The sequence below is a fragment of the Anomaloglossus baeobatrachus genome, chromosome 10, assembly GCF_048569485.1.
Source record: "Anomaloglossus baeobatrachus isolate aAnoBae1 chromosome 10, aAnoBae1.hap1, whole genome shotgun sequence".
Lineage (NCBI taxonomy): Eukaryota > Metazoa > Chordata > Amphibia > Anura > Aromobatidae > Anomaloglossus > Anomaloglossus baeobatrachus.
Window position 1 is genome coordinate 73,436,223 of NC_134362.1, and position 14,991 is coordinate 73,451,213.

General features: G+C 41.9%; 1 protein-coding gene across 1 annotated transcript in view; it reads right to left on the reverse strand.

Annotated features, from left to right (window-relative positions):
- Positions 1 to 503: 503 nt before the first annotated feature.
- LOC142254357 (stabilizer of axonemal microtubules 4-like) overlaps positions 504 to 14,991 on the reverse strand; it is a 75,704-nt gene continuing 61,216 nt past the window's right edge. The window contains exons 7-11 of the mRNA XM_075325402.1: positions 5,218 to 5,307; positions 5,045 to 5,125; positions 4,873 to 4,961; positions 788 to 919; positions 504 to 695 (exon numbers count right to left, since the gene is read on the reverse strand). Of these exons, the coding sequence (XP_075181517.1) occupies positions 802 to 919; positions 4,873 to 4,961; positions 5,045 to 5,125; positions 5,218 to 5,307 (378 nt within the window). The 3' untranslated portion in view covers positions 504 to 695; positions 788 to 801. The remainder of the gene's footprint in view (positions 696 to 787; positions 920 to 4,872; positions 4,962 to 5,044; positions 5,126 to 5,217; positions 5,308 to 14,991) is intronic.

Sequence of the window (14,991 nt, forward strand, 5' to 3'; positions counted from 1 at the left end):
ATTTTGTACATTTGAATGATACCATCTAGTGCCCCCCCCCCCCCCCCCAAAAAAAAAGGCTCCAAATGCTACTGAGAAAATAACAATTCTACTATTGTTTTTAAAAAATGTTTTTACAGCATTCAGTGCATTGTATGGTAAAAATAATCTGATATTTATATTCTCCTCATCAGTACTATCATGGCAATACCAAACTTGTCCAGTATTTTTCATTATTTTTGTGGTGAAAAAAATAAAACATTTGTGTCTCCATTTTCCGAGACTCGTAATATTTTCACTTTATGGTCGATGGAGTGGTGTGACTGCTTAGCCTTTTGTGGGGCAATCTGATGTTTGCATTGATTTTGAGACAGATATGACCCAAGCGCAAAGGAAATGACCATAAACTGCTAAAAAAAGATTTCATGAAACTTCAAATAAAAGGAACAATTCTCAAAATATCTTCCTTTTTACAGAAGGACGTTTTTGGCCTCCATGCTCCCATATCCTTAGAGATCTCGTGTCCCAGAATCAGCGCTACTTTTGCAAACACATTTTTTTAATCCTATTAAACACACAGAATTTACATCTATGATGCTACGTTATTTTAAAGAATAAGAATCGTGGCGCTGGGATATTTATTTGTCATTTACAGTGTTGTGTGAAGCCAGTTTCAGCTCTGAAGAGTGTTCAGTTCTTCAAATCTTTCTTACACCCTGCAAATTAGAAATATATTTTTCGATAAATATGTTGCATAACAGTAATTTGAGAGCACTAACGTCACTGCCAAGAAAGTAAACCTCCTTACCTGCTGAGATTGCTTTAGATGCCAGTTCTATGCAGTTCATTATTCACAGAGAAGCCGGTGTGCAGTTGTTTCTGGATCCCACCACGTGTCCAACCTTCTCTATCTCTCCCGCGGGGAACAGGATTATAGAACCTAAGAATTGGTTACATAGAATATGAGAGACAACGAGTAAAAGGGACATTACTTATGTGCTTATAACTTGATTTCTAAAGTTAAAGGGGTTGTTTACTACTTGGACTGCCCCCCTTAAATGGCTGCTCACGTTACATTATTATGCCAAAGTGACCACTGCAACCTGTTAGAAACAGCTGATGTGCTGCAGATCTTGCAGGATTTTGTGGACACACACATTACTGGGGCCAGTAGGGGGTGTACACATTACTGGGGGGCATACACATACTAGGGGACCTTGAGGCCTGAGGGGGGGAAGCATACATATTACTGGGGTCATCGGGGCCTGGTGGCATACATAATACTGGGGTCATCGGGGCCTGGGGGCATACATAATACTGGGGGATGTTGGAGCTTGGATGACATACATATTACTAGGAGACATTGGGGTTTGGGGGGCATAGATATTAATGTGGGACATTGGTGCTTGGGTGGCATACATATTACTAGGGGACTTTGGGGCTTGGGGAGAATACATATTACTGGGGGACATTGGGGTCTAGGTGGCATTCACATATTGGAGGATGCTGTGGCCTGGGGGCATGCATATTATTGGGAGACGTTGGGGCCTGGGTGGTGGCATACACATATTGGGGGACTTTGGGGCCTGGGTGGCATACACATATTGGGGGATGCTGTGGCCTGGGGGGCATGCATATTATTGGGAGACGTTGGGACCTGTGGGGCATCCACATATTGGGGGATGCTGGGACCTGTGGGGCATCCACATATTGGGGGATGCTGGGACCTGTGGGGCATCCACATATTGGGGGATGCTGGGACCTGTGGGGCATCCACATATTGGGGGATGCTGGGACCTGTGGGGCATACACATATTGGGGGATGCTGGGGCCTGTGGGGCATACACATACTGGAGGACCCTGGGGCCTTGGGGGCATACACACACTGGGGGAAGCTGGGGGCACATGTAGGCAGCACTGGAGGATGCTTGGCGCCGGCAGCCGCTCCTCTTCACCTGTGGGACAGGAGCGCATTGCTCACTAGCTCCACCCATAGATGAACTCTAGCCTCCAATGCATGTCCACGCAGTGGTCAGCAGTGAAAGCTGCATGCACGGATGGTTTAAAAGGGCCTGCAGCGAGTAAAGTATGACTGCCGGCCGGAGCACTGTCTGTGGTCCTCAGAAATCTGCCCGGGGGCTGCCGACCACAAGTGTCCCCTCCCTGGCTGTCCAGGGCCCTGGCACGTGCCCAGGTGCTGACACCAGCTCTGAGCTCTCACGTGGCATAACAAATGTACAGATTTCCTACAGACTCACACTGACTCATGTATTTTCAATCGACAGAGGGAAGAAAGTCATTGCTAGACTCTGGTAGCATCTTATCTCCCCTAATAACAAATAGTTTGAGTGTTTAATTTTCGCCTGCTCTATCCTTCTGTACGACAGCCCTCATACACACCAGATTGTCGGCCAGTCCTGTAGCAATAGTCGGGTTCAGATGACTTTCAGTTAATATGTATTGGGGGCCGTTATGGGGTGTTTGTTAGTAAATCATCATTACATTATAGGTACAGCACACCACCACTAACCCTTTTTGTAGTGGATAGTTGTTTTTTAGGAGCCAACATTTTTCAGTCAGGGCTAAAAGCAATTAATACATAACCATCCTAAGCAGTTAGAAAAATGGTTGTTAACCCTTTCCTCATCCCAGACCACTGGTGAACACAGAAAAGAAAAAGGCCCCTGTGCAAGAGCCCTTTGTAGCCCAGGGGCTCATCATAATTCCACTTGCTTTGGTAGAAATGGCCCCCCTGACTTTCTGGACCCCTGTGCAGTCGCAGAGGTGGCACCAATGATGTGTCCGCCACCTTCCCTAGACTACCAAAGATAGGTATAGCAGCTCAGCTCATGGGATAGTACAAGGTTTGCTAAATGAGAAGGGTTTGTGCCACCATCATATTTTTGTTTTTTTTTATTTTCAGAAGGTTCCTAAAAGGGTTGTCCCATAAACAAGTTTCATTTTAATCAATAGAACTTGGAATAATAATAATAATAATAATAATAAGTTACATAGTTACATAGGTTGAAAAAAGACCTAGGTCCATCTCGTTCACCCTTCCTCCACCAATTATATATTTTGTCACTAAATCATTTATAACCGACAATGTTGTGTACTCAGGAAATCATCCAGCACTATTTTACAGGTTGTTATAGTATCTGCCATTACTACCTCTTGTGGTCGGCATTCCACAGTCTGACTGCTCTAACTGTAAAGAATCCTTTCCGATTTAGCTGCCGGAATCGTTTTTCTTCCACTTAGCATTGTTTTTGGAAAGAATAAGTCATGAGCCAGTCCTTTATATTGACCATACATCTATTTATACATATAAATGAAATCTCCTCTGAGATTTCTTTTTTTCTAAGCTAAACAAATCTGACTTTTCCAACCTCTCATCATACGGGCGGCCTCCATTCCTTGTAATAATCTAGTTGCCCGTCTTTGAACTGACTCTAACTTCTGAATGTCCGTTTTAAAATGTGGAGCCCAAAACTGGATCCCATATTCCAGATGTGGTATTACAAGTGATTTATAGAGGGGTAACAATACGTTGGGATCACGGGATCTAATCTCTCTTTTTATACACCCTAGCATCTTGTTTGCTTTAGCAGCTGCTGCCTGACATTGAGTGCTGCTGCTTACATTATTTGTAATGAGAATACCCAAGTCCTTCTCCTGTTCTGTAGTCCTGAGTTTACGTCCATTTAATGTATACACAGTTATAGGATTATTCCGTCCTAGGTGCATTACTTTACATTTATGAACATTAAATCTCATTTGCCAAGTATCTGCCCATTCTGACATCTTATCTGGATTGTTTTGTAATATTGTAGTATCAAGGTCCGTTTTTAACATCCTGCAAGCTGAGATAATCTTATACGCCCCCGTCTCAAGTCTTTTTCAGCCTTTCACAGGTTTTCCTCTAGGATTGTCCTGAATTTTGCTCCATCCATCAACTCTGACCAGGTTCCCTGTCCCTGCTGTTCATGTGTGTGAATGACCCAGTCACAGTCCAGACCTAAATCCCATGGAGAATCTTTGACAAGACTTGAAAATTGCTGTTCACAGATACCTCCTTCCAATGTCTCTGAGCTGGAGCTCGTGTGCAAGGAAAAAGAGGCAAAAATGTCAGCTTCTAGATGTGCAAAGATGGTACAAAATCCCCCAAAAGACTTGCAGAAGTAATTGTAGCGAAAGGTGATCCTACAAAGTATTTAATCAGGGGCTAAGTACAAATGCAAATCATAAGTTTACATTTTTAGAAATCATCTATCTTTTCCTCTAGGCTATGTTCACACATTAAGTATTTGGTGCAGAAATTTCCGTACCATTTTTGCATCTCTTGGCAAGAAAAACGTAACATAAAATGTGTTTTGCAGTGTTTTTTTTTATGTGTTTTTTACGTGTATTTTTGGTGCAGATTTTCCTCACTTCATTAGTATGGGTGAAATCTGCACCAAAAATGCTCAAGTAATTGACATATCTTCACTAAATATTCAAGGAGAAAATACTCAATGTGTGCAGGAGACTTCAGGACTCTCATTCACTTTGCCAGCTTCAGGAGACCCTTAAGGTTTTGTGACAAAACTGCATCATGTGCACACTGCCTTACACTTCACAAATACTTGCTATAATTGTTGGTATATCACTTAAAATTGCAAGAAAATACCCTGAGGTTTGTGGATGTAACAGGGTAAAATGTGGAAAAGTTCATGGGGTGTGAATACTTGTTGAAGGCACTGTATAAGATTATCTCAGCACAGGGACACATCCAATTATTGCTAAAGTCTGGATGTAGTTTTCAGATGTAGAAAGGAGCTATTCTCTCAATAATCCAGTATAAACGACAATATACACATATGAGTAGCAGTAAAGCTGGTCTAGATCCCCCACCTCAGGTTGTAGTTGGTGAGGTACTGTTGTGGGGGCTCCTTCTCTGACCGTACATAGATGAGATTATTGTTACTGAATCCAGATGTCTCCTAAAAGAAAAAAAAATGTATATATTATAACCTACAATCCGAAACGCATTATTTACATATTTACGAAACATCCAGCTACCCACCTTCTTCTCAACGAACGTCCTTCCCAAGACTTCATCTTTGTTCTTATTTCTATCTTTGGGCTGGAAGTCATTGAATGGAGCCTGTGTGTTAATTGTCAAGAGAAGAGAAAATCTAAATGGCAGAGGACGGCAATGAGTGATGGACACAACGGAATACGATGACTGAGTCTTACATTGGTACGGAGAACTTGGTCTAGTTCCCTGGAGAAGCCGCTGTCTCGGTCGGAGTGCCCGGCCAGAGCTGGTAAAGCTGAATAGGATAACTGAAGTGAGCACTAATATATATATGAGTGCAAGCCAAAAATACATACTATATATAAGAATAAGGCTGCACATCAAACTTAGATAATGGTATAATGCCTCAAGCATATGGAAAAATATTGGAATATACAATGAAAAATGCTACTTGCTAATTTGAACATGTGAATAATGAATTGCATACCTGCTATGAATATTAGGAAAAAGGAGATATTTAGCAATCGCATTGATCAATGTAACTGAGCCCCAAGGCCTCGTCAAGGCATATCTCTATATTGGGGTCCCTAGCTCTGTGACCCTAACTGTGTGTCATCTCATTGCAATTAAAAACTGCTATGGGTGGAGAGGGGTAACTAAGGACTTTCTTATATAGGAGATGGAAAAAACATGGCCGAAAGGGGCGGAGCTGTGTTCACATTCAGAAAAAAAACTACATATAACTGAATAGGATAACTGAAGTGAGCACTAATATATATATGAGTGCAAGCCAAAAATACATACTATATATAAGAATAAGGCTGCACATCAAACTTAGATAATGGTATAATGCCTCAAGCATATGGAAAAATATTGGAATATACAATGAAAAATGCTACTTGCTAATTTGAACATGTGAATAATGAATTGCATACCTGCTATGAATATTAGGAAAAAGGAGATATTTAGCAATCGCATTGATCAATGTAACTGAGCCCCAAGGCCTCGTCAAGGCATATCTCTATATTGGGGTCCCTAGCTCTGTGACCCTAACTGTGTGTCATCTCATTGTAATTAAAAACTGCTATGGGTGGAGAGGGGTAACTAAGGACTTTCTTATATAGGAGATGGAAAAAACATGGCCGAAAGGGGCGGAGCTGTGTTCACATTCAGAAAAAAAACTACATATAACTGAATAGGATAACTGAAGTGAGCACTAATATATATATGAGTGCAAGCCAAAAATACATACTATATATAAGAATAAGGCTGCACATCAAACTTAGATAATGGTATAATGCCTCAAGCATATGGAAAAATATTGGAATATACAATGAAAAATGCTACTTGCTAATTTGAACATGTGAATAATGAATTGCATACCTGCTATGAATATTAGGAAAAAGGAGATATTTAGCAATCGCATTGATCAATGTAACTGAGCCCCAAGGCCTCGTCAAGGCATATCTCTATATTGGGGTCCCTAGCTCTGTGACCCTAACTGTGTGTCATCTCATTGCAATTAAAAACTGCTATGGGTGGAGAGGGGTAACTAAGGACTTTCTTATATAGGAGATGGAAAAAACATGGCCGAAAGGGGCGGAGCTGTGTTCACATTCAGAAAAAAAACTACATATAACTGAATAGGATAACTGAAGTGAGCACTAATATATATATATGAGTGCAAGCCAAAAATACATACTATATATAAGAATAAGGCTGCACATCAAACTTAGATAATGGTATAATGCCTCAAGCATATGGAAAAATATTGGAATATACAATGAAAAATGCTACTTGCTAATTTGAACATGTGAATAATGAATTGCATACCTGCTATGAATATTAGGAAAAAGGAGATATTTAGCAATCGCATTGATCAATGTAACTGAGCCCCAAGGCCTCGTCAAGGCATATCTCTATATTGGGGTCCCTAGCTCTGTGACCCTAACTGTGTGTCATCTCATTGCAATTAAAAACTGCTATGGGTGGAGAGGGGTAACTAAGGACTTTCTTATATAGGAGATGGAAAGAACATGGCCGAAAGGGGCGGAGCTGTGTTCACATTCAGAAAAAAAACTACATATAACTGAATAGGATAACTGAAGTGAGCACTAATATATATATGAGTGCAAGCCAAAAATACATACTATATATAAGAATAAGGCTGCACATCAAACTTAGATAATGGTATAATGCCTCAAGCATATGGAAAAATATTGGAATATACAATGAAAAATGCTACTTGCTAATTTGAACATGTGAATAATGAATTGCATACCTGCTATGAATATTAGGAAAAAGGAGATATTTAGCAATCGTATTGATCAATGTAACTGAGCCCCAAGGCCTTGTCAAGGCATATCTCTATATTGGGGTCCCTAGCTCTGTGACCCTAACTGTGTGTCATCTCATTGCAATTAAAAACTGCTATGGGTGGAGAGGGGTAACTAAGGACTTTCTTATATAGGAGATGGAAAAAACATGGCCGAAAGGGGCGGAGCTGTGTTCACATTCAGAAAAAAAACTACATATAACTGAATAGGATAACTGAAGTGAGCACTAATATATATATGAGTGCAAGCCAAAAATACATACTATATATAAGAATAAGGCTGCACATCAAACTTAGATAATGGTATAATGCCTCAAGCATATGGAAAAATATTGGAATATACAATGAAAAATGCTACTTGCTAATTTGAACATGTGAATAATGAATTGCATACCTGCTATGAATATTAGGAAAAAGGAGATATTTAGCAATCGCATTGATCAATGTAACTGAGCCCCAAGGCCTCGTCAAGGCATATCTCTATATTGGGGTCCCTAGCTCTGTGACCCTAACTGTGTGTCATCTCATTGCAATTAAAAACTGCTATGGGTGGAGAGGGGTAACTAAGGACTTTCTTATATAGGAGATGGAAAAAACATGGCCGAAAGGGGCGGAGCTGTGTTCACATTCAGAAAAAAAACTACATATAACTGAATAGGATAACTGAAGTGAGCACTAATATATATATATATATATGAGTGCAAGCCAAAAATACATACTATATATAAGAATAAGGCTGCACATCAAACTTAGATAATGGTATAATGCCTCAAGCATATGGAAAAATATTGGAATATACAATGAAAAATGCTACTTGCTAATTTGAACATGTGAATAATGAATTGCATACCTGCTATGAATATTAGGAAAAAGGAGATATTTAGCAATCGTATTGATCAATGTAACTGAGCCCCAAGGCCTTGTCAAGGCATATCTCTATATTGGGGTCCCTAGCTCTGTGACCCTAACTGTGTGTCATCTCATTGCAATTAAAAACTGCTATGGGTGGAGAGGGGTAACTAAGGACTTTCTTATATAGGAGATGGAAAAAACATGGCCGAAAGGGGCGGAGCTGTGTTCACATTCAGAAAAAAAACTACATATAACTGAATAGGATAACTGAAGTGAGCACTAATATATATATGAGTGCAAGCCAAAAATACATACTATATATAAGAATAAGGCTGCACATCAAACTTAGATAATGGTATAATGCCTCAAGCATATGGAAAAATATTGGAATATACAATGAAAAATGCTACTTGCTAATTTGAACATGTGAATAATGAATTGCATACCTGCTATGAATATTAGGAAAAAGGAGATATTTAGCAATCGCATTGATCAATGTAACTGAGCCCCAAGGCCTCGTCAAGGCATATCTCTATATTGGGGTCCCTAGCTCTGTGACCCTAACTGTGTGTCATCTCATTGCAATTAAAAACTGCTATGGGTGGAGAGGGGTAACTAAGGACTTTCTTATATAGGAGATGGAAAAAACATGGCCGAAAGGGGCGGAGCTGTGTTCACATTCAGAAAAAAAACTACATATAACTGAATAGGATAACTGAAGTGAGCACTAATATATATATATATATATGAGTGCAAGCCAAAAATACATACTATATATAAGAATAAGGCTGCACATCAAACTTAGATAATGGTATAATGCCTCAAGCATATGGAAAAATATTGGAATATACAATGAAAAATGCTACTTGCTAATTTGAACATGTGAATAATGAATTGCATACCTGCTATGAATATTAGGAAAAAGGAGATATTTAGCAATCGCATTGATCAATGTAACTGAGCCCCAAAACCTCGTCAAGGTATATCTCTATATTGGGGTCCCTAGCTCTGTGACCCTAACTGTGTGTCATCTCATTGCAATTAAAAACTGCTATGGGTGGAGAGGGGTAACTAAGGACTTTCTTATATAGGAGATGGAAAAAACATGGCCGAAAGGGGCGGAGCTGTGTTCACATTCAGAAAAAAAACTAGGGACCCCAATATAGAGATATACCTTGACGAGGCCTTGGGGCTCAGTTACATTGATCAATGCGATTGCTAAATATCTCCTTTTTCCTAATATTCATAGCAGGTATGCAATTCATTATTCACATGTTCAAATTAGCAAGTAGCATTTTTCATTGTATATTCCAATATTTTTCCATATGCTTGAGGCATTATACCATTATCTAAGTTTGATGTGCAGCCTTATTCTTATATATAGTATGTATTTTTGGCTTGCACTCATATATATATATTAGTGCTCACTTCAGTTATCCTATTCTGTTATATGTAGTTTTTTTTCTGAATGTGAACACAGCTCCGCCCCTTTCGGCCATGTTTTTTCCATCTCCTATATAAGAAAGTCCTTAGTTACCCCTCTCCACCCATAGCAGTTTTTAATTGCAATGAGATGACACACAGTTAGGGTCACAGAGCTAGGGACCCCAATATAGAGATATACCTTGACGAGGTCTTGGGGCTCAGTTACATTGATCAATGCGATTGCTAAATATCTCCTTTTTCCTAATATTCATAGCAGGTATGCAATTCATTATTCACATGTTCAAATTAGCAAGTAGCATTTTTCATTGTATATTCCAATATTTTTCCATATGCTTGAGGCATTATACCATTATCTAAGTTTGATGTGCAGCCTTATTCTTATATATAGAGCTGGTAAAGCCTCTCTGCCCTGGAATGAATCAGTGATTGGATTTGTTTCCCTCTATTACACTAATGCATCAAACACTTATGTCATTGCTGTATCTCCTGGCGGATGACGTCAACATGGTTCAAAAAGCTAAAGAATTACATGGACCTAGGCTGCTGTCAGAAGTTAAGGTGCATATGGCTATGAGGCCTGAAACACACATCCGTGAAACACGTGCGTGTTTGGTCCGTTTCCGTATATACCGGAGACACGGCCAAACGTGCACCAATGTTCTTTATTGTTTGAGGTCACATGTGCGTTTTTCATTAAGGTCCGTGGGTCCGTGTGCGTGCTACGTTTGTGTCTCCGTTTTGCACGGAAGCATGTCCGTTTTCAGCACGCAACACACAGCACGGACCCAATGAAAGTCAATGGGTCTGTGCGCATGTCCGAGTGACACGGACGCATCTCTGTTTGCTCCCCTGTACGGTTTGTGCTTTTTTCATGTGATGTCGGTCTTTTTTCTTTTTCTGTTTCGTTCTCTCCCTCAGTCCGTCGGTCGGTCTCTCTGTCTTATCTGTCCCTCTCGCTGTCTGTCGGTCACTTCCCCCCCTCTCTCATACTTACCGTTCCCCAATCTCCGGCGCGGCGCTGCACGGCTGTTCTCTAAACTCCGGCGGCTTTTCCTCTTTTGAAAAAGCCGGCCGCTCATTAATCAATCTCGTATTCCCTGCTTTACCCGCCCACAGGCGCCTGTGATTGGTTGCAGTCACACACGCCCACCACGCTGAGTGACAGCTGTGTCACTGCACCCAATCACAGCAGCCGGTGGGCGTGTCTATACTGTAAAGAACCAAAGAGACCAGGAGCTTTTGACAGGCAAAATACAAAAGTTTTTTATTATAATGATAATCACACAATATCACAACAAGATGACAAAGGACATACAGATTAAAATTGTGCTGTGGAAAGGGAGACACCCATGAAAAGTGGGATAGAGAGGTACGCTCATAAATCTATCATAGACATAGGGGTTGTTTTTTTTTGGCCAGACAGGCTCTAATGAGCCATAAGGTGCAAAAAGTATATCCGGAGTCTTAAGCCATCAACTTACCCATTATTGCAGAGCGTCACACCTGCGTCCCACTGTTCAAACAGACCCAACCGACGCGCGTTTCGCATCGCACATTTCAGCTTCCTCAGGGCGGGTTTTCCTGACAGCAGCTGATCGTGCTACTCACCTCATTTGCTGCGTGGAGCTGACAGGAGCGGCGGTTTATTCTGCTGCTCCTGTCACCTTCATGCAGCAGAGCTGGATGCGACGCTGGAGGTCCGTGGGTTACACCGGACATGGAGGGCTTTGTTGGGGTTAATAAATTGGTAATGAGGGAATTTGTTAGTGTTTTTTATTTCTAATAAAGGATTTTTCGGGTGTGTGTGTTTATTTACTGTAATTTACAGATTAATCATGGAAGGTATCTCGGGGAGACGCCTGAAATGATAAATCTAGGATTTAGTGGCAGCTATGGGCTGCCATTAACTCCTTATTACCCCGATTGCCAACGCACCAGGGCAAATCGGGAAGAGCCGGGTACAGTCCCAGAACTGTCGCATATAATGTATGCGGCAATTCTGGGCGTCTGCTGGCTGATATTGTTAGGCTGGGGGGCTCCCCATAACGTGGGGCTCCCCATCCTGAGAATACCAGCCTTCAGCCGTATGGCTTTATCTGGCAGGTATTAAGATAGGGGGGGGACCGCACGCCGTTTTTTTTAAATTATTTATTTATTTATTTTACTGCACAGTATAGACACGCCCACCGGCTGCTGTGATTGGGTGCAGTGACACAGCTGTCACTCAGCGTGGTGGGCGTGTGTGACTGCAACCAATCACAGGCGCCTGTGGGTGGGTAAAGCAGGGAATACGAGATTGATTGAGCGGCCGGCTTTTTCAAAAGAGAAAAAGCCGCCGGAGTTTAGAGAACAGCCGTGCAGCGCTGCGCCGGGGCTCGGGGAACGGTAAGTATGAGAGAGGGCTGCTCACTTCAGTCACTCAGGGGATTAGTGGTCACCGGTGAGTTCTTCACGGGTGACCGCTAATCAGTACGCGGCACACAGACAGCCGCGGCATGACAATGAAGTCGGGTGAAGTTCACCGCAGTTCATTCTCATCGCGCAACTCTGTCTGCTGTATGCCGACATGTATCAATGACATTGTGCATCACACACACACGGAACATTTCACACGGGCAACACACACACATGTCAGTTATTTCACTCACGCACACACGGACATTCCACAGGCACATACGGCTAGCATACGGGATGCACACGCAGGCCACACATACCATAAAAACGGACCTAAAAAACGGAAAACGGACCCGAAAAACGGCCCGTTTTACACGGACGTGATTTTAACGGATGTGTGTTTCAGGCCTAAGTTAGTACCGTATATACTCGAGTATAGCCAAGTTTTTCAGCCCATTTTTTTATGCTGAAAATACCCCCCTCGGATTATACTCGGGTCAGTGTCCCACAAAAACATTTCTCACTTCTTCTCCGTCCTGCGGTACCCTCAGCTGCTTCTTGTAGACCACAAGGCATGTAGACCCCTCTGTGATAGCGTCCAAAGCTCATGGCTGCTGTCTGCCGTCATGTTTTTACTGCTTTATTGCAGCAGCATTCAACTGCTGTAAAGCGCTGATGGCAGCGGTAGCTCCGTCTATTGGATGCGATCACGGAGGGGTCTGTGTGCCTGCAGTCTTCAAGAGGCATCCCTTGATGATCACGTCCGGTGCATGGAACCGCCACTCCAAGCTGCCATCATGGTTTTACGGCGCAGTTGAATGCTTTACGGCGGCAGCAGTGTGGTAAAGCATTCAACTGCTGTAAAGCGCTTACAGGAGCGGTGGCTCTGTGCACCGGACATGATCATCAAGGGGTGCTTTTTGAAGACTGCAGGTACACAGACCCCTCCGTGATCGCGTCCAATAGATGGAGCCGCCACTCCCGTCAGTGCTTTACAGCAGCAAAATGCTTTACTGCACCACTGCTGCCGTAAAGTATTCAACTGCAGTAAAGCCATGATGGCAGACAGCAGCCCCGTGCATCGGACGTGATCACGGAGGGGTCTACAAGAAGCAGCTGAGGCACCGCGGGAACGGAGGACAGGTGAGAATAATTTTTATTGCATAATAGATGACAAGAAGGGGACCAGTAGGAGGAGATTACTACAGAGCGCATTACTGCAGGGGACATTACTAGAGGGCCCAAGAAAGGGGCACAAGGATGGGCACTTTAAAATAAGGGGAGGGAGCAAAATGATGGGCACATTACCACAAGGGGGAACAAGGATGGGGCACATTATATTTTATTGGGATCTATTTTGATTTTTGAAATTTACTAGTTGCTGCTGCATTTCCCACCCTAGACTTACACTGGAGTCAATAAGGTTTCCCAGTTTTTTGTGGTAGAATTAGGAGCCTCGGCTTATATTTGGGTCGACTTATACTCGAGTATATACGGTAATTAAAAACTCAATAATTTATTCAAACATCTAATAAATACATGAAACCAAAAACTGAAAATGTATGAAAAGGAGCAGTGCATAAAGATGGCCAGTAGATGGCACCAGAACATCACAAATCACTAAGACAGTAATATATTAGACTAATGCTTTGTGATGTTCTGGTGCCATCTGCTGGCCATCTTCATGCACTGCTACTTTTCATACATTTTCAGTTTTTGGTTTCTTATTTTTATTAGATGTTTGAATAAAAGTATTGAATTTTTAATTACTATCTTATAGTCATATGCTCCTTTTTTTGCTGACTAGCTACATTTGTGTAAGGTCTTGCCCCTGATTCTGAATACCTTTTTAATACAATTTTTTATGCCCAAATATTTATTTATTTTTTTTTTGCTCACCAATCTTTTGTGATGTGTGCACATTATTTTATTTAATTGGGGCACCGTTCCAATAGCTACATATATTGTGCTGTCAGAAGGTTCAGTTTTATTGTCACTGGCATCCATAGCCATTTTTCTGTGTAATATTCTTTATATTATGGCATCACAATATACTACATACAATACCAAAGTATCCCGGCACTTCTGTTTTTGGTTAGGGTGCTACACACAGTCAGAGAAACTCTCGGAACTATTTAAATACCATACATAGCATAGAGGCAGGCGAGCCATGTGGCTACTACGGGGCTCTTGGAGGCATGGATTATAGTCTGGTCTGCCACTTGTGCAGCTCTTCCCAATATTGCACCACCAGTGAGGTCTTCTATACAGTATTCTAGAATACTGTATATAAGACCACAGGCCACTCTGTATAACGTAAAAAATACCATTATAATACTCAACTAATTGGCGGTCCGGTCCGATGGGTGTTGCTGTTGTCGGTCCGACGCCTTTTTCATCGTGTGGGATTGCTGTCCTCCTTCCCAGTCCCATGTGCATGTTCTACGTCATTCACAGAGAGGCTTCCATTGTGCTCATGTGCATGCGCACTTTCATCTGCCCGGCTGATAGCATATCAAAATACTGTAGTGAGCGTGGGTGGTCTTTGACCTTTTATCGCACTTGTGCATTACAGTATTTTGCTCTGCCTGCAGCAGGTCTGAACAAAGTGCGCATGCGCAGGAGCACAATGGTGGCCTATGTGTGGATGACGTAGGACACATCATTCACATGTGGCTGGGCAAGAGGATGGCAATCCCACAAGATGGAGGAGGCGACGGACCGAGAGCAGTGACACCCATCGGACCAGATGTTACAAAGAGCGGCCTGGGCTCCTATATACAGTATTCTGGAATGCTGTATATAAGAGCTCATTGATGGTGGCCACAGCTTATAAGGGAAAAACCTGGTGACAGGTTCCCTTTAACTGTCAACTATAAACTACATAGTCCCATCATATATCATGTAAAGTTTCCATCTCTTATTGAATTAAGTTATGAGTGACTTTACAGCTGCCATCTATCAG